Source organism: Agelaius phoeniceus, chromosome 1 (assembly GCF_051311805.1).
Source record: "Agelaius phoeniceus isolate bAgePho1 chromosome 1, bAgePho1.hap1, whole genome shotgun sequence".
Lineage (NCBI taxonomy): Eukaryota > Metazoa > Chordata > Aves > Passeriformes > Icteridae > Agelaius > Agelaius phoeniceus.
In genome coordinates, this window is record NC_135265.1 from 14,058,636 (window position 1) to 14,082,528 (window position 23,893).

General features: G+C 37.5%; 1 protein-coding gene across 12 annotated transcripts in view; it reads left to right on the forward strand.

Moving 5' to 3' along the window:
- The window catches only part of PARD3 (par-3 family cell polarity regulator), a 446,494-nt gene that overhangs the window by 191,467 nt on the left and 231,134 nt on the right, over positions 1 to 23,893 (forward strand). For 7 of the 12 annotated variants that reach the window (XM_077173197.1, XM_077173317.1, XM_054645709.2 and 4 more), the window contains exon 5: positions 2,987 to 3,118. The exons of the other annotated variants lie outside the window; for them this stretch is intronic. In XM_077173197.1, coding sequence (XP_077029312.1) covers positions 2,987 to 3,118 — 132 coding nt within the window. The remainder of the gene's footprint in view (positions 1 to 2,986; positions 3,119 to 23,893) is intronic. 12 annotated transcript variants of the gene reach the window in all.

A 23,893-nucleotide genomic window follows, 5' to 3' on the forward strand; every position in this document is an offset into this window, starting at 1 on the left:
GTTACAGGTATCCAGGAGCACCTTAAGGCTGTGTGGTGGAGGTGTCTGTGAGAGGGATGGTGTGTGGCAGTGCTGGGTGCTGATCCCTCTGCTCCTCCTGCAGCTTGATGCTTGTCCCAGTGCTGCACTCATGGGTGCAGGGAGAGCTGTTTGCCAGAAAGCAGTGGCAAAGAAAGGAGTGGAGGGCTGGTCTGTGCCTGGTGGATCCTCTAATATTTCCCTATTTGGCTAACAACAACATGACTGTGTCTGTGATTGCAGCACTGGTGTTTTATTCCAATCTGATAATAGCACTATTTTGAGCCTCTGAAGAAAGGTGAGAGGTGAAAGTGCTGAGAAACAAAAAGAGTTACAGAAACCACATCTCTCTACCATTCTGGCTTTTATTTCTGCTGTCACAAAAAATTGCTGAGTGGCTTGGATGTCTTCTGTGTAAAATAAGCTGATTTAAGTCTTTGCAGGAGAAAGGCAATCTTCTACAGAAGTGGGCTACAAGCAGAAATATTTTGGTAGGTGGGATGAATGTACTCTTCTGTCAGCACAGATAATATTAGACTTAAACTCTTGGCAAAATACTTGACGTTAGTATAGCTACACAAGACAGAGGCCTAATTTAACTCTCTTAGCTTAGGTAATTTCACTTACACTGAGTGTTGTGATACTTGAGACTTTTTGCAGCACAAATTTCCAATATAAACTTTGTGCAATGTGACTGTTCATTGTGATTCTGAGACCTGGTGATTAAATAATTGAAGAACAACACATCCCTAGATGAGCATCTTGCCTTCTCTCTTACTCTTGTGAAATGCTCCTGTGCAGGCATAAAGGATGCTGTGTGGAGAGAGGGCTTTGTGTTTTATAAATAAAAATGTCTTTTAAAAAAGTTTCTATTGAACATTGTAAGCAGGAATCAATAAGAAATGGAATTCTCTATAAAGTACAGAAATACAGAAAACATCTTGTTTCATAGGAAGAAATTTCTGTTCATTCAGACTAGGTGATGTCTGTCAGGTAGTGGGTTATTGTTAGGTGACAATAATGCACGCACCAACTGTATGGGCAGTTTTGTGCATAAAATGATTTTTCCTTATTTCTTTGTCAGATTCTGATTTTCTTGTTATACCTGCCCACCACTTTGCACAAGAGAAATTGTTGTTTTGGCTTATAGGAGCTGTGCCACCCCTGTCACCTGAAGAGAAGAATTGAATAGGAGAAGCAACAGGACAAAATCAATTTGTGTACACCATTCCTTGGCTTTTATGGCATTTGCTATACAAAGCTGACTTTCCCTTTCTAAGCAAGACACAGAGCAATGTTCTAGTTTGCTGTGTGGTTAACCAGAACTGGAATACTAGATTGTTTTCAGTTGCTGAAAGGCACAAAGCTTTGGCTCATTTGTGGCAGGGTAAAGTAATTAGTGGTGGTTATTTGTTAGGCTGGTTACTTGTGCAAACACATTTTTACAAGGTTATCTTGTGTTGGATGAATTGAAGTGTCAATGTCTTGGAATCAAAGACTTTCTCTTATACTACAAGATCTTTCAAGAAAAAAAGTTCTCATCAGTTAAGAAGGCTTAGGTTTGATGTGCCTGGGAAAAGCTTGGTCTTGCATGGGAAGCTTTTGAAAACTGCTCTATTTCACAGTTATACCAAGACCTGAATTTCTTAGCAAAGCCTGTCATATATATATATACAAGAAATAAAGTTGTGAGGGACAATTGCAAGGGAATTGTCAAGTTGTGAAGGACAATTGTAAGATGCTGCATCTAGAATATTGGACTAGTATTGTTCCAAGCCAAAGAAATATCAGTGTGGCAAATAGGGAAAGGAAATATGCGGATGGAATGAAGTATTGATTTAAGAGGGGGTCAAAAATCTGCTGTGTCCTGTAAATAAAGAAAATAATAACTTTTAGCTGCAAATGTGCATTCCTGTTTGTTTATTATTTTAGAGGGTTTTGAGATTCCTCAAAGTGGTAATATTGCAAAATATGTAGGACTACAGTCCTGTTTTAAAAATAGATACTCTCTCTGAATTATCTGATTTGGCATGAAGATAGACAAACATTGACTGGAAAAAAATACTCTGCTTCTGAAGGAAGTATACTTATATATATATTATAGTATATTTATAATTCTCTTTTGAAAAGCTAAGCAGAATTTTAGCTCCATGTATTATTTCAGTTGGAAGGAACTAAGCTATGTAAGCTATCAGTAACACTGACTTCAGGCAAAGGTAACTCCCATCATTAAGAATATGCCTCTGTGCTTTTGTTGGCTTTTAGTGATCAGACTGGGTAAGGACTAATAACCTTTAGAAGCTGAAGAATTTGTACAGCTTGTAGGAAAGATGTGCAGACAAATTCATCAATTAAAAAGAGAAAAATTATCAGTCTCAGTAGGATCAGTGTATCTCTGTCAGCACAATCTCCATCTGCTGCTGTTCTACAAATGTGACTGTACTTGTACCTTCAGGCAAACCAGGCAAAGCATTATTATGTGAAATAATAAATTCAAGTTTTGAACTCTACAGCATACTATTCTGGTTTTAAGGACAGTACCTGGAGCAGTGAGACTGCTTTGATTGTAAAATTGATTACATACAGAGACTTGGGAAAATGATGTAGTGGCCGTAGCGGTCACTGAGTGCACTCATTTGGTGCATTTGCTCTCAGTGAGAATGAACTGAGGAGAATGATGCTCTGAAAGCCTTGCTGAGTATGTACTTGAGAATCTGTGCACTGGAGGTTTGAGGTTGGAAAAAGAGGAAGGGAAGCATGAGTGGGTGGAAGATCTACAACTCCACCTAGGCTTTATTTGGGTGTCCCTGGCATTAAGGAACAGGAGCTCTTGCCCTTGAGTGGCCGAGCCATCGCACTGTCCTTGGGTCCAGTCTTCCTCTTGTATTCATTTAATAACCAGCTGCATTGTTAATGTGCAAGGACTGGTTGTTTTTTATAAGACCCTTTTTTGTTTCTTTTAAACTAGAAAGATGAAAACTACAGAAGCCTACCACGAGATACTAGTAGCTGGTCTAACCAGTTTCAGAGAGACAATGCTCGTTCATCGTTAAGTGCCAGTCATCCCATGGTGGACAAGTGGCTGGAGAGGCAAGAACAGGTAATATATATGTGTATATATATATATTACTTTATCAATCTAATCTTTATGCTACTCCAAGCTATTACAAAGAAGTGTATTCTTACCTGACATAGGCTCTTTAAGCATGATAGAAGCATCAGCAGCATGCTGTCTACATTTGTATGGGATACCTTCTGCTTCAAAAAAAACCTGCATTAAGACTGAAATGGACACCTGAAAATAATTTAATTTTTGAGTTCATAAATACATTCCTATAGTATATGGAGTGCTGCTGTTCTTCACAGCTGATACCAGAAGGGTTATTTTAATTAGTATTATTATGTTAAACACGCTGCCATTGAAATCCAATGATACTGCATAGTAGCCAAATGTGGGTCAGTTTTGGCACTGCACTTTTAAATGCTTGTTATGTTATTTTTAACACCATAGAACATTAATTATAAATTTTAAGGCAGTATTAGATTTGTTTAGTGTATATTTATATTGATTTTTATCTTAGTATTTTTTGAGACACTTATTCATTCCAGTTTGTGGTTGTTTTTAATTAATTAATTTCTTTCTTTATAATTCAATTTATTAATAACCTTCACATTACCTGGCAGTCACTTCATGTCTTTGTATATGCCTGAAATTTTCAAAGAAGTGTCTTCAGATGTATACAGAAAATGCATAAATGCATCTTTAATATGGAAATTGGGAATACAGCAGCAAGCTCACATGTAGGGTAGTGCATATGTAGTATTATTACCTCATTTTTTTTCTTTATGCCATATGCCATGAAAATACTGAATTTTTGCATTGAACAAAAATGTACGATATTTCTATTTTACAGCAATAGGATATAAACCCAGAATTTGCTTTATACAGAAGAGCTTCAAAATGAAATTTGCTGTTTGAAACAGCCCAGGGTTTGTTACACTGTACTGTGTGAATTGAGGGGAAGGTTTATAATCCAATCCCTGGTATCCTGGGACTGATCTGCACCCATAAATCCCTTACTGATATTTGAAGTTCAGCATTGCCAAATCATAGCATACTCCAAACATTCTTTATTCAAACCCATTCTTAGTTTAAACGGAACTTAAATAATATCACAGAGTATTAAAAACCCCCTCAACCTCCTCCCAAATGTGAGTTATTAACTATTTTTATGCCTTGTAATTATCAGCAAATTGATTATATGTTCTATGAAAAAAATTCTGTCTTTGGTCTTTCTATTCTTTCCTCTGCACATTTAATGTCAGCGTTCCTTCCATTGCTGTTTTCCTCCAAGAAGATGCAGTGTTAGGTTGGATGAAGTGAGTTGCTGTCTCTGTGTCAGCCTTTGTTGAAAGGCAAAGTCAGTGCCCAGATTTGAAGGCACCTCCTGTGTCAGTTCTGCTTGTTTGATGTTGTTGAGGCAGATTTCCATGCATCGTTAGGTTCGCACTGTGGCACTTAATGAAACTGTTGTCTCAGCAAAAGAAGTTGGATTAGAAATCTTAATAGTGATCATCTTGTAAAATGTTGGGTACATGAAATTTTAATATATGATGTTTTGTGTTGATTTTAGTCTCTGAACAGCTTAACTAGTTCCATTTGTTCACCAATTAGGTAAATAATTTGCCAGTAATGGTAGACTGGAAGCATATTTGTTAGCAGAGTCAACTGTTCACAGTTTGAAATTGTAAATATGATGTTTCTTTAGAGCAAGTTATCTGCTTTTTGTTTTTGTTTGTTTGTAGTGGTGTTTTTATTAAGAGAGATGGTTTATTCTTTGAATATGTTAATGATTCTGCATGTACCTGGAAGATCAGGATCCTTTTGCAATTTCATCTAGCAGGACAATTGGTTAGACTGAAATCTTTTTAGCAGGACACATACAGGAGAACAAAGTCTGTTGGGAGAGTGGGATGCACTATAGGGAAGAAGGGAAGGGCCTGGTAGGGGGTGGAGTAGCTGCAGACAGAGATATTCTTCCACACCTTTTGGCATTTTAATATCTTCTTTGGTATCCACTGTGGGATGTTATTTCCCACTGGTTAAACCTTCACTTCTGAGAAGAGGAAGCTCAGGCAACAAGGTTGCAATCTGGCATAATCAATTAATTTAGCAACTTCCAGTTGTGTTGTTGTGTGCTTGGCAGAGCTGTGGAGAGGCTGGAGTGCTCTGTGCACCCTGCCAGGACGTGCATAAAGAGTAGCAGACAGCAGGTCTGGCACCAAGGGTAAGGCAGCAACAGTGCCAAGAAACCTGTAGGGCAGAGCCCATTACCCCCAGATACCAGGGGTATTAATATCCTGCTCTAACATGCCTTTATGGCTCTTCAGAGAAGAGTGCTGAGTGGAAAACATTGAGTTCATCTTGCAGACTCCAGAGACTTTTTGTTGGATGAAGGTTCTTCTGTCTGGGCTTCAATTACTTCTCTCAAAGCTGGCCTCATCTCTTTCTTTTGAATATGAGGCAAGAAAGAATTGCAGGATGATCTTTGTCACCTTCTAGCATAAAGGAATATTCACTGGAATTACTTTTTGAAAGTGTGATGTGCCAAAGAAGTACAGTTATTTTTTGTGTGGACAACACCTCATTTCCTATAAACAGCAGTAGGGAGCAAACTGTAATTCTGTAGCATCACAGCTCATTCTGAAGATGGAACAAGAGACATTGTTTCTGGGAAACCATTATAAACCACTGTAGCAGGGATTAATAAGGGCATAGAATTAGATATGTTCAAGTAGGTGTTAGAGAAATAGTTCTGTAAACTTTTCTGGGTTTTTGTGCCTAAAAATGGAGGAATGTATGAAGCCTGTTAAAATGTCTGGCAGTAATTGCTTTTGCTTGTATTTGTGGAGTTTTACTTGGGCTCTAGTAAATTAGAGTGATACATCAAATAAATAGAAAAGATTGTCTGGTTTACAAGTCCTTTAAGGTGTTATGCTTGTATGTGCTGGTTAGCCATATCTGCCTAGAAATTGTTCTCAGTTCCAGAGCCCTCTGGTTGTCCACAGGGCAAATGATCCATGTGTTTCTCAGTAACTTCTGGTATTTCTCAAGCCCATGAGATAAATTATGTGAAACTCTGTACCAAAGAATAATTTCACCACTATGGAGCCAAAAATGCAAATTCAGTTTCAGAATGCTTTAAGAAAGGTAAGGATTTTTAAGGGACTTTTACAAGGGCATGTAGTGATGGGACAAAGGGGGGGAATGGCTTTAAACTGACAGAGAATAGATTTGGATTAGATATAAGAAATAAACTTTTCATTAGGAGGGCAGTGAGGCACTGAAACTAGTTGCTCTAAGAAGTTGTGGATGCCCCATCCCATCAAGGCCAGGTTGGATGGGGCTCTGAGCAACCTGGTCTAGTGAAAGGTGTCCCTGTCCATGGCTGAGAGGTTGGAGCTAGAGGTGATCTTTAAGGTCCCTTCCAGCCCAAACCATTCTGTGATTCTATCATTGTATTTTTTTCTCTTTCTCTCAATTAATTCTTTTTTACAGATTGTCAAGTACTAGGGAAAAAAAAGTGCAATCTTTAATTTGATTTTGAAATATATTAAAAAAAGAAAAAGTTGGGTTTTATTCTTTGCCTTGACCTCCACAACACCTTCCTTTTCCCCACAGCAACCAAACTTTAAAGAATAGTTGAAAAATCTTATTTTCTCTGAAATTTATTCATATATGTGGTAATGTCACTTTTATTTGAGAACTCTTTCTTCCCTCAGTTCACCTCAAGACTTGCTTGGGCCCTGATCAAATCTGGCCTCATGCTGTTTCATACCAGGGAGACATGAAAGGGAATGTGTGAAAGAGTTAAAGTTTTCACCAGTTCCTGAAGTTTAGGTACACAGAAACTTTGTCTCACATGGTCATTTTTGTTTTATTAGTCAAATATTGGAACTGATAACAAACAAGACACCATGAATTGAAACATTCCTTGCTCAGTTGGTTGGGAATGGGTGCAGGGACAGCAGGAGAGGAAATCATAAAACAGCCTCACTTAAGTATGAAGCAGTTGATCAGATTTGCAAATACAAGTTTAGTGCAGTTAAAACTATATGTAATGCTATATACATACAGGTATATATATTTTACACATTCATGTATTTGGTGTATATCTGTATTTATTGGTGCATGAAAACAAAGTAGGAGATGGAGTACAATTTCATAGTTACTACTGAAGAACGTGTCTGATCCCTAAGTGCCCTGTAGCTTTCTGGTATCCAGCAAAAGCCAGACTAGAGCAACTCAAATACATTCTAAATGGCAAGAGAAGCTGGTTACTAATGCTCTCTTCTTGAGCAGAAATGTGCTGTGTGGAACACTTCCCTCAGTTATTTTTGTTCATGACATCTGTCCATAGTAATCTGGTTCAGTTTCTCTGGTTCCTGTTGCAGCAGGATCAGACGTGGCAGTAGCATATGGGTCTTGTATCTCCAGCTGTAGAGTACCTGCCTTCAGCTTGTATTTTCAGCAAAATAAGGCCTGCTTTTAATATGATTGAATATGCTCTCTTCAAACATTTGGATACTATAAATTAATGCGTTTCAGCACTGTCAGTTAAAAAAAAAATAAAATCAAAGCTTCAGAAATAGGTCGGTGAATTTAAACCACTAATTTAATGTGGATTTGTCAAATTTTCATGTAACAATGAAAAACCTATTTCTATGTCATGCTTTAAGAAAGAAGGCAGTAATGCTGCTCATTTATTTTGCTTATTTCTAAATGTTTCACAGTGTTATGGCTAATGTATATGTTTTTGTTTTCACTAGTGTACCTCTTTTGTGCTTCTCCTTGTCCGACAGGTGTATTTTGGCTTTTTTTTCCTCTAGGTTTTTTCTTTTATTGTGACTGTAACTGCAGTGGAAGGGTCTGTGAATTCTGTTTCATGGCCTGAAGATGGGGAGGCTCAGGGGTGGAGGCTCTTATCTCAAACTCCTCACATGTAGAGATTGAAAACTGCAGTAAAATTATTGTCATTATAACGAGTTGGGCTTTAAGATTTGGAAAAAGGAATAGCTAGGCTTCAGTTAGGGTGATCTTTTTTAACTGGTTATCCATTACTCTGTAAAATGCCAGGATAGATTCTATTGCTTTCCTCTCTCTCCAAGGACCATGCACTTCATAAGTAGTCTCTTGTGATAACAACCTTAATGAACATGGAACCATGGCAGCATATACATTGTAAAACACAAAGATAGTTTTAAAGCTTATCATACTCCCTATAAAGGATATCTCTCACAAAAATAGAGAAATGCAAGTGTTCAGAGCTCTAGGCATAGTGCAGAGAGCTGTCTTTTTGGGGAGTTGTCAGTGGAGGTCCTGTGTGAAATGCAGGGGATGTGTGTGTGACCATGAGGCTGCCCAGCATTTGTGAAACTAGGCAAGAACGCTGAGGCTGATCATGGGAGGAGCAAATGTAACCAAATGGCATGTGTTTGTTTGTTTCTGGCTTGGCACATGATTTAATATTCAGGAATTGTGCATAGTTGTAACCAGGGGCAGGTTGAAGTGACCAGTGCACTGGTGGAGGATTTACTTAAGGTATGTGTTAGTAAAGAGTTGGTTGGAAGACCTCAAGGTGCCTCTGCAGGAGTTCAAAGTATCCTCAGTCCCATATCCACTTGCAAATAAAGGTTTTTTTCCTACTTGAGATGGGTTCTTGGGCCTGTGATCACACTGGCTTCACTCTGATAGGGCTGTCAACACCCTGACAGCTGCAGCAGTTGTTTCTTCTGGATTTTGTACTGTGAAGATGATGGAAATCTTGTTTTGGCCAAAGAGTATTTTCTCTTAGCTGCTGCTGCTACAGGTAATTAGGTATGGAGTGCTCCCTTTATTTCTTTATATTGGCAAGATGTGAACTATTTCAGCATAGGAGCTCAAATGTTTGGATGAAATGTAAGCTTTCAAGTGCTGGCTTCTCAGCCTGCACTCAGCATGAAGAGGGACCATTACAACTCAGTAAGGGCAGTGGTCTGAGGCAGCCAAATGCCCTGTCTGGCTGCCAGAATAGCACCTGACATCTTGGAGCTGTTACTAAAGAAGCGTTTTATAATAAGCGTTTTCCTTATTTTTTTCCTTTTTTCTTTGACCAATCACCCCTATGGAATATTTTGTATATGTAATATGGTCAAAATTTGTATGCAATTTCTAATAGCATTTGACTTCCCATAAGACTGTTGTGGTATTGAGGTATCACTGATGTGTATGGGACCACAATTTAGTAATAATTCTCTAGATTAGTTTCAGTGTTCTCCCTCTGTTGCTTTTATTAGATAGGAGAAAATGCTATGCATTTCAATTAAATTTGATTTTTAAGTCCTGTCTTGATATTTTTTGATTTTTTTTTTTTATTCCTACACCCATGGAAGACTTTTTATGTCTCCTGAACTCAAAAGAATATCTGTGGTTTCTTGTATAAACCTTAGATGTGAACATGTTAATACAGATATTTGTTAAATATTCTCTGAATGTTTGTGTATAACCACAGAAACAGAGAAGCCTTAAAGAAAGGACTTATTTTTATGCCGAATGCATCAGTATGTACAGAGATAGAATCAAATTTCAAGATACAACCAATGCAGTATGCATTAGTGTCAAGAAAATATTAATGTGGAATTTATAAGTCCGTGCAGTTTCATAGAAAATGGCTATTTCTGGACATGACCATAATTGTATACTTTGGAGAGAAAAGTCTTTTCTTATTTGTCTTGGAGTCATGAACAGATTTGAAGTTGTTTTTCAGTGCTGAGGATTTCAGTTTATATGAGGTAGGAGGTTGGAATAAACAGCTTTATTGCTTGGGGACAGCTGTAGTGGTGATGCTTTCATAAACACTGTTTCATGCTGGCATCTATCTTGTTCTCCCTTCAAAAATAATATGTCATTTCATACTGTGTATTAAATAGGTGAGGCAGTTGGGGGCTACAGTCTGCTTTCAGTTATATGCTGCTGTGTAGATATGAATTCAGTGGCAGAATGCAACTCCATATGTGTCCACATTTAAAAAATTAAAAAAAAATGCCAAACCAAAGGCAGAAATGGCAATTTAACAAAAATACTCATGGTTTTAAATTATCATAGAAAAAAGACATGCATCATGTTTAGGTGTGTATATCCTCACACTCAAACAGTCTCACTCTCAAAGATGTTTAAGTATAGGAGATGATGGACTGGTCAGAAATTTAAAGAATCAGCAGCCTACACTGGAAGATACCTGGTGACCTGGTCCTACCTTTTATGGGAAGGAGAGCCTAGGTGAGAGTGTCTGGTACCCTGTCCAGTGATGGGGAATGTATCGTGTTCTTAGGGAGGTTCATCCAGTAATGGATTGTTCTGACTATAACAAAATCCCCAAAAATCTTAAATTAAACCAAACCAAAAAAACCACCACCACCAAATCTTTCTGGTATTAAGATGAAATCTTGCCTGAAGCAACTCGTATCTGTAGCCCCTTGTCTTCTCTTTGTGTGTTCTCTTTGTGAACAGAAAGCCTCTGTCCTCTCTGTAGCCACCATTTAAGTACTCAAATAACGTGGTGAGGTCCCCCTGGGCCTTCTCCAGGGAAAAAAGACTTAACTTCCTCAGTCCTTCTTCACAGTGCATGCTTTCCAACCGTTTAGTCATCTTCATGGACCTCCTCTGAACCTTTTCCAGTGCATCCTTGTCTTTCATGGACTGTAGCAGCCAGAACTCGACACAGTTCTGCAGGTGCAGCCTGACAAACATTGAAAGGAGTGCGATAGCACAACTCTGTCTCTGCTGCTGTCTGTTTTGCAGAGACTTTTTGGAAAGTGTTGTCACACATGAAAAGTGTTTTCTGACTTGCTAGTAACCACAGACTGCTATTTTTCTGCCCTTTTGGACCAAGCTGTTTAAATAATCCTGTTGTTATGGTAATTTATGGTAATGAACATACCGTATCAGCAGTATAAATAATACTCTCTAAAATTGCAGAGAGATCCTGTAGGAAGCTTTCTATTAATTATTACTGTTAGTTTTTTGACTGTTACCTAAATATTTTGTGGAACAATATTATCTCATTCTTTTTAGACTTCTGTCTGTCCATGGCAGCAGGTCAGATAATGACATCTGAAAATCCATTAATGGCCCTGGAAAAGATTATTGTCAAAGAATGTGTCCAGTGTTTTTTTCTTCTTGGTTTTCTTTCTTCATGCTGTGAAAAAGGTCTGTCTGCTCATATGTTTACTTTCTACTCTGGGTGTATATAATATATCCCCATGACTTGTTTATAACAAAAATGCTTTCTGTTTTCATAATGTGCTTGTTGGTGCTACTGTGCTGTGTCTGTAGCAGTCCTGATGGGAATGTGGCAGGAGTTGTCCCGTTCAGGCCAGCTTGGGATGGTGATGGGTCACAACTTCCCCCCTGCACAGCCCTCCCTGCCTGGCAAAGAGGGGAGACATGGCCCTGAGTGAGCAGCACTGAGCAGGAGCCTCAATTACAGAGTGCCACAGTAGTGCACAACTGAAATACATTAGTAAAATTAAAATTTGTCCTCATTCCCTCAGTGGGTAATACAGTTAATGAAAATAGATCTAACCAAATTAAGATAATTTATTTCATTAGTTTACGGCACTGTAAAACTTTTCAGGGCAGTACAGCCCTTTGGTGCAAACCTGAAATAGATGCAGTTCCACTGTTCACTTCAAAGACCACAAAGGTTAAAACTTTTAAGTGTATTAAAGCAATTCTGTTAATTGTGTCTATAGAGGATTCTCCCTTGCCCTTCCTGGTAAAGTATTCTTAATTTAAAATTCACATTATGCTCGTTCTGCATTCTAGCCTTTTAACCAAAGTGTAAATATGTGATTGCTTGTGTCTTCAAGGCTTAAAAAGAAATCATGCATTTTTGTTTCAGAAGGTGGTACTGGCAGTACATGGTGTTGGTATTTTACCTTTTTCCCCCCTTTCCTTTTGTATTCTTATTTTCTCTGCTCTAACTTTCTCTTCTTCCTGTGTATGTGCTTATTAATAGTTTGTAATACAAGTTGCTGTGGGGGAGGAGCCAATTCCTTGGAAGGAAAGAGGTGCCATCTCTATGCTCCATTCCCTAAATCCCTTTCCTGTTTTATTTTGTACAGTCTTGATGCTGGTTTTTTCCTATGTTTTATCAGAAAGACACCATTCAAAATCAGAAGGCTATCCCAGATGCTGTAGTTTTGGGGTATTTTCCCTGAACCACAGAATGATTGGGCTTGGAAGGGACCTCTGTAGACCATGTAGTCCAAGCACCTGCTAAAGCAGGTTCACCTAGAGCAGGCTGCACACAATCATATCCAGGCAGGTTTTGAATATCTCTGAGGAAGCAAACTTCACAAACCCTCTGGGCAGCCTTTTCCAGTGCTCTGTCACCTTCAATGAATTATTTTCTTGTTCCTTTCAATTTATAAGAAAACCCAAGGTCCACAATTTGCTTGGGTTTGTTGTCAAAGCAAGCTTTTATAAGTCTGCATTATAACCCAGACTGGTCTTAGCTTAAACTTCACATTAGCCTAATTTTTAGTTAACCTTATTCATGCTGTAGAATTTTCTTGACCTTAAATAGAAAAATAAGTGCCTTTATTTTTTTTTTATGCTCTGATTTTCTTGCTGATAGAATTTTTCTTCTAAATGGCTTATGTTACTTATTTTAAAGTAATATTTATATTATTAATTTGTAATGGAAGTTTTAGTCCTTCCTACACTAAAATAAAAGTACTTCCTGCCCTAAAATAGACTTTTCTGGACTGGAAACATGGATATGAGAGCTCTTGGCTTCTCCTTAGAGTTTTTTGAGGAGGTTCAGGTAAATCACTGCTGAGACCAGCCAGTCAGTTAACTCCAAGCAGAACAAAAATAAAGACAAAGTGGTTATTTTGGGCAAGGGAAAAAGAAGGATTTTATATGAATGGGAAACACATATTTACCAAATTTATTGAACAATAACAGGATGATTTTCATATTTTTTCTTTCTGTGATTTTTTTTTCACTAATTGTGAGGAAGATGCTTTCAGAAAAGGGCCAAGTTTATCCTTTCTGTTGTGGAAGTGATAGTTATTTTATCTTCCATTAACGGAAATAGGAAAGGTGCTTACTCCTTAAAATCCTGTGTGGACAGGTCATTTTAATGACATGGTTGCACTTTGCTGTAAATGGGAATGATACTGTGTAACTTAGAGTTAATAATTGAGTTATGTGGAAGTAATTTGTCTGGGTTTTTGTTTTATTTTGGGTTTTAAATTTAATCTTGATTTTATTGCTTAAGTATGAGCATTTCATTATTGAATGTAGTACTCTCTGGCTGTATTAAGTGGTTACTGTAATTTATAGGATACTTTGAGAAATGTCATGATTCTCATGAAGCGACACAGCGTGATTTAGAGAGTGCAGCAACTGAGTGAATGCAATTACGTAATATGACCTGGTTGATGTGAGATACCATAAGATCTTAATTTATTTCCTCAGTATAACTGGGTGAGAAAAGGAGATAATAGGCCAGCCCCACCAGTTCATTCAATGGTTCATTTGAAAATAAGTCCTTTCTAAATTGATCTTGAAACTACTTGGAGTTGCATATGGAATGGTCAACTTCCTATCCAGGGCCAGAGAAGGGTTGAGCAGGGACAAAAGGAACTAAGTTGATTAGAAAATGGGGCTATAGGAAGAAGTTATTTACTTCTATATATGCCACAGAAAAAACAAAAATACCCCTATTTTTTGTAAATACTTTTATTTGATCTGATTTAATAAATAATTAAAAATCTTTTCAAAAGCCCCAAGCATTAAATGCCAGCTGCCCTGTGGCACTGGTGAGGTTTTTTGCTGAATCCCTGTGCCAAAGAAAGAACATCAATGTGCAACCGATGCAGTTACTCTGGATGAGGGAGATTCCATACTCAGAATACACAGAATTAAAGCAAAACCAGCACTAATGTTTCCATGAAGAAGCAATTGATTGGATGAACAAAAGAGTTTCTGTAATAAACTGTTGTGAAGATTTTACTTTTCAAGAACATACTACTTTTAATTTTGATCTCCTGAATGTGATATTTTAAGAATAAGAATTGTTGCCCAGATTCCATATTAAGATATTAGTTTCATGCCATCTGCATGTGGTTACTTCAACTTCATTTGGATTGAAATTTTTTATGCTGCTTTTTCTAGCCAAGAGTTGACTATTTATGAATTTGAGAAAAATCAGTTGGCTATTTTTTTAATTTGCCATTGTAAATATATTCTTGTTTTTGCAATTTAAAAATCAGGGCAGTATACATATAAAATTATTGCTAAAATGAGTGGGGAAAAAAAATTATCTTTTGGTTTGTATACTGCAGGCATTTTTACGGACTATGCAATAAACATGTGTGGAGTGAGGTACCCAGTATGATCAAAGCCTCTGGTTCTCTTACTATTTCTTCAAAATACTAGGCAGGAAGCCAGTGTTCAGTCATTTTGTTTCAAATCTTAATTTCCTCTTCCTTTTGCGGTACCCTCATTTGTCTTCAAAAATCTTTACTTTCCCAATGTGTGGGAACTCATAATTGCTTATAATTTCCACTCATTTATCCAAAGCACAGACTAAATGAAATGTCCCAAAAGAAAGTGGCCATATCTGTGAGCATCTCTGTTTAAAATTATTGCAAGTTGCATTGACTATTCCATCAAGACATTTTTATTTATCTTGGTTTTCTAGGCAATAATTGTTACAGCAAAGCACAGACTTCATAAAGCAAGCCCATCAGTAGTTCTTCCTTGTAGTTACACTTTACCACTATAAATAGCTTTCTCTTCATGAAAACTCTTTTAACTCATCCTCTCATCAGAACTGACGAACTTTTCTGGTGACTTAAAGGTCTTTAAAACTGTTCTCCATGCAAGAGACATAATATTATATTTCAGTAGGATAGTGGGTATTGTGGCATTATGGAAATTAATTGTAGCTCAAGGACTCTGACAGGTTTTTTTTCTCTAAATTATTAAATGTCAGTCTTAAAAACTGAAGATTGGGTAGGAGGCACTTCAGCTCCGTACTGGTGTGTCAGAGGACAGCAGAAAATACTGGGATGTAGGCTGGGAAATACGTAGGGGAAAAAAAAGTTGATATATTATAGTCACTGTGAACCCACATATCTACCTACACCATTGCAGCACAGTGCCTTAATGACTGTTTAATTTTATGGCTTCTCATGTTGGAGGCACTTTGTGCATGTCAAATAAAAGGAGGCGCAGTTGAAGAGCTGTGCCCTCCCATGGTGGCCCCTGGGGCTTTGAGCGTGTTGGTGTCAGGCACGCTTTGACTCGTCTTACTCCAGAGCCAAACCTCAGAAAGCTTGGGTGAAACCAGAGCAGTTCTTGCCTCTGCTGAGTGCAGCTGGGACTGTTCTGGGTGGTGGGAGTCGCTTCGAAACCACCCTGGGGCCGTTTCAGCAGAGCAAATGCAGCTGCTGGGGCTCGCTCTAGCTGGGTGTTCTGCTGAGAAGTGGAACCTCTCTGGGTCATCTCAGCCAGGAGACTCTACAGAGATAAAGTTCATGTGATTTGTGATGCTATCCTTGTTTGCCAGTTAGAACACAGCAAACCTTCATGCTCATTTTTATAGTTCAGTTTTGTTATTGCTCATCAATATAAACACTGGAGTTAAATGAAGTACAGGTCCATACTTGTTTGCATACTAGAAATACAGAGCAATTCATTAACTGCTCATTTTTAGGAACACTATTTTAAAGTGTTGTCACTGATGACATGCATATACATACACATATATCTCTGTGTTAACATGTGTCTGTGTATAGCTTCTAAAACTTTTAGTCAAAGCTTTTTAATGTAATTTTTTTAAGCATTCATGTTGCTGAGTTCTCAGTAGTTTTCCTTATATTTTGTGCTTATCTTGATAGCATCAGTAATTGTTTTAGATAAGAAAGTGCCCAGTGTAAACTTCTGCATACTGGAAGAGGTAGTAAATAAATAGAAATTTTTATTAAAATTAGACTCTGTTTTTTAGCCTTGCAAAAAGCAGTGGTCTTTATGTTTTTTTCTACAGCTAGCCTGAAATGACAGTGATGGCATAAGATGCTGGATTTGTTCAGTCATGCAGACCATCATCAACTGAATTCATTTAACAATCTGGAAAATTGATGTTTTTGGAAAGTTGGTGATCTGGAAAAAATCATGTGTTTTTAAAATAATAATAATAATTATTCAATTTTAGTTTCTAAGGAAATCTTTCAGGAAAGACTGAATTTCAAACATATAGTTCTTACACATCAATTTCTTGATTTTCAAATCCTGGATTAATTTCCCTGTTTTAATGCTGGTAGTCTAAACTGGGATAGCTTTTAGGCAATTGTGGTGATTAAAATCTAGGAGACCCTTAATAAGATTGGGGGTCAGCAAAGCTGTTAGTGTGGCCGTGTTTAACAACTGGAATCTGGCAAGCCCAGTCCTGCTTGCATCTGGAGCAAGAAGCTTGAATATCATTTCGAGAAGGAATGTCTCAGAAATGCTCAAATAACCAGTTCATGCTCAGTTCTATAGTATTATAAATCTGTAAATGGATTCTGCAAGTCACCTCTCTAATCTCAGTGACAAAGTTAATTTTTTCTCCTCCCCCCGAAGACATTAATTTCACAGTGTGGGATAGTTTAACTTGCTTCCCTTCTGTTTTAGTAGACTGGCAGAGCAGATATCACCGTCCCTGACACATCATTTTTTCTCCATACAGTACAGTGTACTTTGGGACTGTAGCACAGCAGTAGACTGGCCCAGGAATCACAATCTGGGCTTATTGTCTTTGTGTATCCTCAAGGAGTAATATTTTAAAGTCACTGCATCTGTTGGTACTTAAGAGCATGATTTTTACGTTTAATTTTTGCCAGTTTTTACCATCTGTGTGTCTGTTTTTTGGCTCCTTGCTTTAATTTTTCAGTTTAATTTCTCAGTTGCACTGGGATTGCTTTCTCTTTCTCACACATGCTCTTTTTGAGTCATCCATGAACTTATATTAAAAAAAAAAAAAAGAAATTATTTACAGCAGTTGCATAATAAAATTCTTGGCCTTGACATTTTGATTTTTTTTAATGATCTCTTTATATTGAGTCTCCTAGTAAATGCATGTCATTTTTGGAAGTGAAATAGACTTATTAGACTTTGTTTAAGTTTCAAAAAATTACTTTTGGATTAAATTGAAGCATTTTGGCGGGAAAAGCTAGCTTGATCACATTCAACACATTCTAGTCTTTCATACTCATTTAGTTTTTAATGCCCAGGAGGGAACAATTTTCTTGAGAAATCTGTGTTATAATCATAAACAGACATAATTCAGTAATTTTCTCATGAAACATTGGCTGAAGTTCTCGCAGTAATGACTTGAAGCTCACACGAGCGGGAAGGTTTTTGTTTAAATTCCAAGAAAAATACTAATGAAATACATTAAAATAGAAACAAACTGTACAAGCACTGTGTCATGGGCTGTTTTCAATCAAAATGATGTATCTTCATCAATTGAATAAATGTCCCACGAAGTCAGGCATGTTCTAGCATTTCAAGAATGTTCTGATAGTACTTGAGTCATTTTCTCTGATTATCCCTGATAATTTTTTAACAAAAGATTACATTGTGTAAATAAATATTTAATGTACAAGGGTAGTTGTATAGGACATTTATCAAATGTTTTGCTTCTGGATGCGTTTGAGAGTATTGAGAGCTCCACTGCTGCTCTGATCTTTTTCTGGACTTACATATTTTGCCTCTCATTTAAAATATAATACATTCCTTAAGGTCAAATTTAGTGGCTTTTTAAAAGCACGCTAGTTGCTTTTTAGCCTCTTTCAAATATTTGTAATTGGGGATTTTAGAGTTTGTATTTACCTCCTGGTGTACTTGCTTGGTCTTAGTTGATTTTCAGACCAGAATATGGACTTGCTTCCCTTTTGATCTTTCTCCCCTTCTTGGTTTCTAATGAATATTTTGTGTAGTGCTGCACAAAACACTGAGTAAGGATTACATTAAAATACCAGCACTAGCAGGTAAAAACATGTTCCTTTTTGAATATGTGGCTCCTGTAATCTGTAGTGCCCCCTCTCTTTGTGTGGGCTGCTTTGCATTATTACAAATACTGTAGATTATCATAAGACCAAAAAAAGTAATACTTTGTTCACCTGAGAAACTTTTTTTGAAAGGAAGTGTTGCTGTGAATTTACAAGGAGCAGAATTGGATCACTTCTCTTCTGTCTGCATATGCCTCTAGCTTTTCCTAAAACCACTGTAACCACCTTTTACTGTGTTCCAGAACTGGAAGGGCATGGTGGTTTTCCCTCTAGGTATTCAAGCTTTCATTTCTACTCAATTCTTGTTGTGTCTCGCTGTAAACTTTTTTTTTTTTTTTTTTTAGAGGGACTGTTAGTGCTTATTTTTAATTATCAGTTGTCATTAAAAAACTTAGTGATATTTCCCCATTTACTAGTAGAGATTCAAATTACTGGTACCAGAAATTACTTAAATTACATGTTTGCAAATTTGAATTTCAAAATTTTCCCCAGCTCTAAGGATTTTATTACTGTCAAGTTTAAATTCCCGATTTCCTGACAAATATTCTGTTACTTTAAGTAAAGAGAAGCTGAGTGACCAAAAGTGGTATCAGTTTCCCAGTGTACTGAGAGATGTGCATGTTTTTATTACTCTGTAAAAACTTGGAGTTGATTTAGAGTTGATAATATGTAATCAAGAGACTGCTGATTATTTGTTATCCTGTGGCTTGACTCTTAAAAATTTGTGTTTTCAGTTGTGAGTATAAAGTAAGAATAAGAAGCAGGGTGCTTTCAGTACTATGGTCTGTTAGAAAGTGCCAGTCACCTCTGGTGTCTTTTTTTCTTGCCTTTACATGGAAAGCAAGTTGTCTCATATTCTCATGAGATGGAGCTGTAATACCATGAGAGCAAAACCATGCATGCATTGGTCTTTCCATAGTGTCAGTTTACCTTGGGCTGAGAGAATTGAAGTAGTATTAAGTATTCCAAATGTAATGATGAGAGCAATCCATCTGTTTCTAGCAGCATCCCCTCTGAACTGGAGCCTTGCTCTTACCTTGAATTTTAACTAACTGTGTAAATCTAAGGATAACCTACATTTGAATGCCAGACACTCAGCTGTACTTTAGTGTATATTTTAAAAGGCTTGTGGGAAGCTCGATGTAAACTTCAGTCTTAGGTGGTTTCCCAGCTGACTGGTGTGTTGAATTAATTGAGGATGGGAAGGGCTGGTTCAATTCATTTCCATCCCTTGTATCTCAGTCATTTTCTGCAACCATGCATAAGGATTGATTGCCATAGCAACAGTGTTTTAGCTTGTACTACTGTGAATGTGGTTAATGATAATAGAATTATCTACTCATTTTAAATCCTGTTATATTATTAGGTCATCTGAGCCATCCTCTTGCTATGTATTGAGTTATTCCCTGTAGCCTATCTTGTAGTTCTTTGTCCATGCTGCTTTTACATGTGTTGAGCAGTGGGGATTCTACTTCTTCCCTTGGGAGACTTTCAAAATCTGATCTATCACTCCATTAAGGATTTTTTCCTGATATTTAGCCTCATTTTACCCTCTTTCTTCCAGCTACATGGATTTGTACCACATGGAAGTTCTGTTCTTATCTTTTCCCCTATCCAGCATTTAATCCTTCTTTTCTTACCTGTGTAGAATATAGCAGCTCGATATTTGTGTATTTCTTATAGAGAAAGGCAGGTTTTTAAATACATTCTTTGTTCTTCTTTACTACCTCACTTTGGCAGGAAACTCCCTTGTACTCAGCTACTATTTAGATTACCTGAGCCACATAGACAAAAAGCTTCCAGCTTTGCCGTGATTAACTCTGTTTGCTGCAGCATATGCAGCACTGGATGGGTGCTTCTTGTGTGTGCATCTGTGCCTTGCTCTGCCTGATGTTCACAGTGGTCTCTGGTGAGTGGCAAGATGCAGTTTTGGTTTTTTTTCATAAAGGTGGAGGGATGTTCCTTCATACTTGCTACAAGTCAGTAGAAGTCCCCTCTCTGTCCTTGTTGTATGGCCAGGCTAACAGTGGATGAGCATTGGTATCTCTGTTCCCCTCCACATCCACAGGCTGCACACTTCACACTCCTTTGCTGGGTTTCCAAACCACCTTCCTACATGGATTTTCCACCATGAAGAGAAATATTTTCTAGTCATGTCCAAAGAGACACACAAGTGGAAATGCAGTTGTCTTCTCCACTTCAGGCATTTCAGACTCTGTGCTGTGTGTAGGTCAGGCAGGCCAGAAATTAGTTTAAAACAAATAAAATATAATACTTTTCCAAACAATAGTACTGTAGGTTAGCTGCCTGTATATTGCATCATTGGCCCACTCCATGTCTGCTTTCTCCAGTGTTGTTGTGGAGCTGGTAAATAAGACAGAGAAGTAATGTAATCTTTCCAGTAATCTGTTGTTTTCACTGCTACTTAATGCTTTTTGACTAATTTTCTTCATTAATATTTGATGCCATACTGTTGCCCATTTTCTTCTGTTTTATTCATCTACAGTATAAAGAAGTACTTATTACATTAATATTCATCCATACTACCCCAAGAGGGCAAAAGACTAAAGGGAATTGCTATTTGAAAATACTTTTAGAGCTAAATTTGATGCAGAATTATTTCATGCTGCAGTTAAAACCAGATATATTAAATATACCTCAGTATTATTACAGACTATTTATTTAATATATGGTAATTTTTTGCTGTTTTTTTGGTGGTTTATTGGTTTTTGTTTTTGAGAGGTGCTACTTTTTTCAAGATTCTTCCCTTTGAAGCTTAGGCTAGATTGCATTTCTCAGAATTTTTTATCTTGCATTTATTTGTGTTTCAATTTCCTCAGTCACCAGGATTCTCAGTCCACCAGTGTAATATAGTGAAGCCTCACAAAACTCATTGATCATGTTTTAAAAGATTGTTTTAAACCTAAGTTAAATTTTACTGGCAAATTTCATCACTTTGTTTTTATCTTACTCTTCCATTTTTTGGAATACATGTGTGCAAGATATTTAAGTTTTGTTGTTTGTTTTTGTTTTAATCAAACTGCAAAAAGATTCTAAATATTAATACTAGGGAATCATTCTGAGCCTGTAAATAGATGAGGATAGAACACAAAAAAGAAGAGTCAGTAACCTGCTGATTATAGTAAATGAAAGTTCATAGGTTTAGAACTAATCTGTTTTGTTTCTCCAGTTTTTCTTCAAATAATATAATCTTATGAGAACACCATGAGCTTTATTAATTTCAGTGAGGAGCCTTTGAGCCTTTGTCACAGAATTTTCTAATTTTTTTTCTAAATTGGTTTTGCCTTTATAGTAAATCAGTTTTATAAGACAACATGGCCTTTTCCTTGTCTCAAAGGTCCATTTTCTGATTCACTCTTCTAGTCCTGTAATGGTAAAGCAGATAATTTTCCATTTCCCATCTAGTCAGTCCTGGTAGATCAGTATTGTCCTTGCACTGCCCTCTGCAAGAGCCAGAGCTGGCCATGGCAAGGTGCTGGACTAGCCCAGCTGGATTGTTGGAAGCTTGATGTGTTCTGTGACACTGGAAAGTGGAAATGGCCAAAGATCTTGCCCAGGGATGCAGAGAAAGAAGCTCTCAGTGCAGCTTGATTTCTAAAGAGACTTTGTACTGAAATCCCAGCATTTGCTTGTTCTTCAGGGTTCTTCAAGCTTTCCTTTCATAGTTTGAAGAAAAAAGTTTCGGAATGGGAAGGTAATAGGACTTGCTTCCATCTGGTTTTCTAAAAGTATTTTGTTTTCCAGGTTCAGAAAATAGCTGTGAAGAGTTAAAATAAACATTTTTTTTCAGGAGGTGTTAGACTGGACTAGCTTCATTGATTAGCTCATCTGGGATTCAAATGTGATTTTTTTTTTGGAAATTGACAAGTTCCTGTACACTTTGAAACCTTCAACCTGGCTTTAGCTAGTTTGTAACTAAGTGACAAATAAAAAACCCTTGTGTCAAAATTGGAAGGTTAAAATGTGGGGTTTTAACAGTGTTTATACTTTTGGGATTTAGCACTGTCTATGCTTTTTTAAGCCTACTCAACAAATGTCTTTCTGGTTCCTTACTGAATTTTGCTCCCCCAAATGCTACTGTTTGTTTAAAAAGTATTCATGTAGACATCTATGCATGATGTGCTATGGCTGATGAGAAGCACTCATGCTTCTCTAATGCATCTATGACTACTTTATTTTCACCTTTTTTGGGGTGGGATGGATGGAAAAGAGTTCAACCACAACATGTGTTTTTTTCCCTTTCTGTTCATGCATCTTAACTTTTAATACCTTCAAGAAATAGAATTTAAAAGCATAGTTGTGCCTCTGTCTTAATTTGGTCTCCTCTAAGGAAGATGGTAGAATTTTAGTAATTCATATGGTTGTTTAGTAACTGCTTATATGGTAACAAATAAAGTTCTGCTGCAGATTAGAAACTTGCAGGGAAAAAACAAATGATGGAAAATAGGTCAGCAGTGTGCAAGGGCAGGAGGGATTTATTCCTGGAAAGCCTGCTCATTTTGAAAGAGGGGGAGTTGCTGATGTAGCGAGTTCAGTGAACAAGACACAATTATTTAGATTAGTTGAAAATAGGTAGTGTTTTGAAGGAGGTAATAAAGGAAGGATGATATTAAAAGAGAGAGGGATATAGTGCAAGTTACTGAATGCTGAAATGAGTGCCTTGAGCTGGTTTTAGGACTGCAGATGAGCAGTAGCCTTTCAAACAGTCTGAGGCCACAGCAGTAGAGACATTTTCAGTCATCTCTGCTGCTGAAAGAAGCAGTCTTGGCCATGCTTTGCTTCCTCCCTTGTGCCTCCCTAAGCTTTTATGAGGCTGTTAATTAGACTGAACTGGACCAGCCTGGGAAATGTAACCAATTAAAATTGTTTTTATTAAACATTAATTTTAATTTAGATCTTTTGTATAATGATGCAAATGCTTGAATAAACTGAAAGGAGAAGGTGGACAGAGAATCCTGTGCCAGACATGACCATCTGGGGAGGGGAGAAGAGGAGACTGCTGCTTTCAACAGCCCACATCTGTGGTTTGTGCTGGCCTTGCAGGATAATGAAATGCCAGGCTGAGGTGTTATTATGGGCTGCAGGAAGGAAATACAATTGCTTGGAAATACTGTATCACCATCACACAGACTGAATTCAGTCCTAACTGCTCTGACTTGGTGTGGAAAAGGAGGGGAAGGAATTGCAAATGGAAATAAGATCTCTGAGAAGAAGTGTAAAAAGAACTAATTTTATTGAGGAGCTGGGATCTCTTCTGCTGCCACAAATGGTAATAAATGAGTTATTTCTTGAAATGCCCTTTCTTCATTACAGGTAGTTTGTGAAGAGCCTCTGGAGCTGTGGTTGTAGCAGTTGTGTGACGTCCTACACTTTGTTCCTTGGTACATTTTACACAAAGAGGTTGTCTTTGGTGGTCCCTGGATAGCTTAATGAGGTGGTGATGATGAAGTTTTGTGTTTTATCACATGTTGTGATGGGTTCTGCATGGCAGTGAGCAATGCAGGTGTGCTGGTGCAGGCCAGGACCAAAGTGCTCTAAGGGAGCCGTTCCCAGCCTTGTCCAGCCCATCCTCCAAGAGGTGTTGGGGCCCTGGTGCTGCCTTCTTGGTGAAGTTCAGGAGTACATGTAAATACATTTACATTTTCTTAAACTAAGGATCTGGCTATCTCAGAGACATCATCCAAAACTGAAAGCATTTAAAGCTGGAGATGAACCTCAAAAATGGGGAAAAAATATTTTTTGCCTC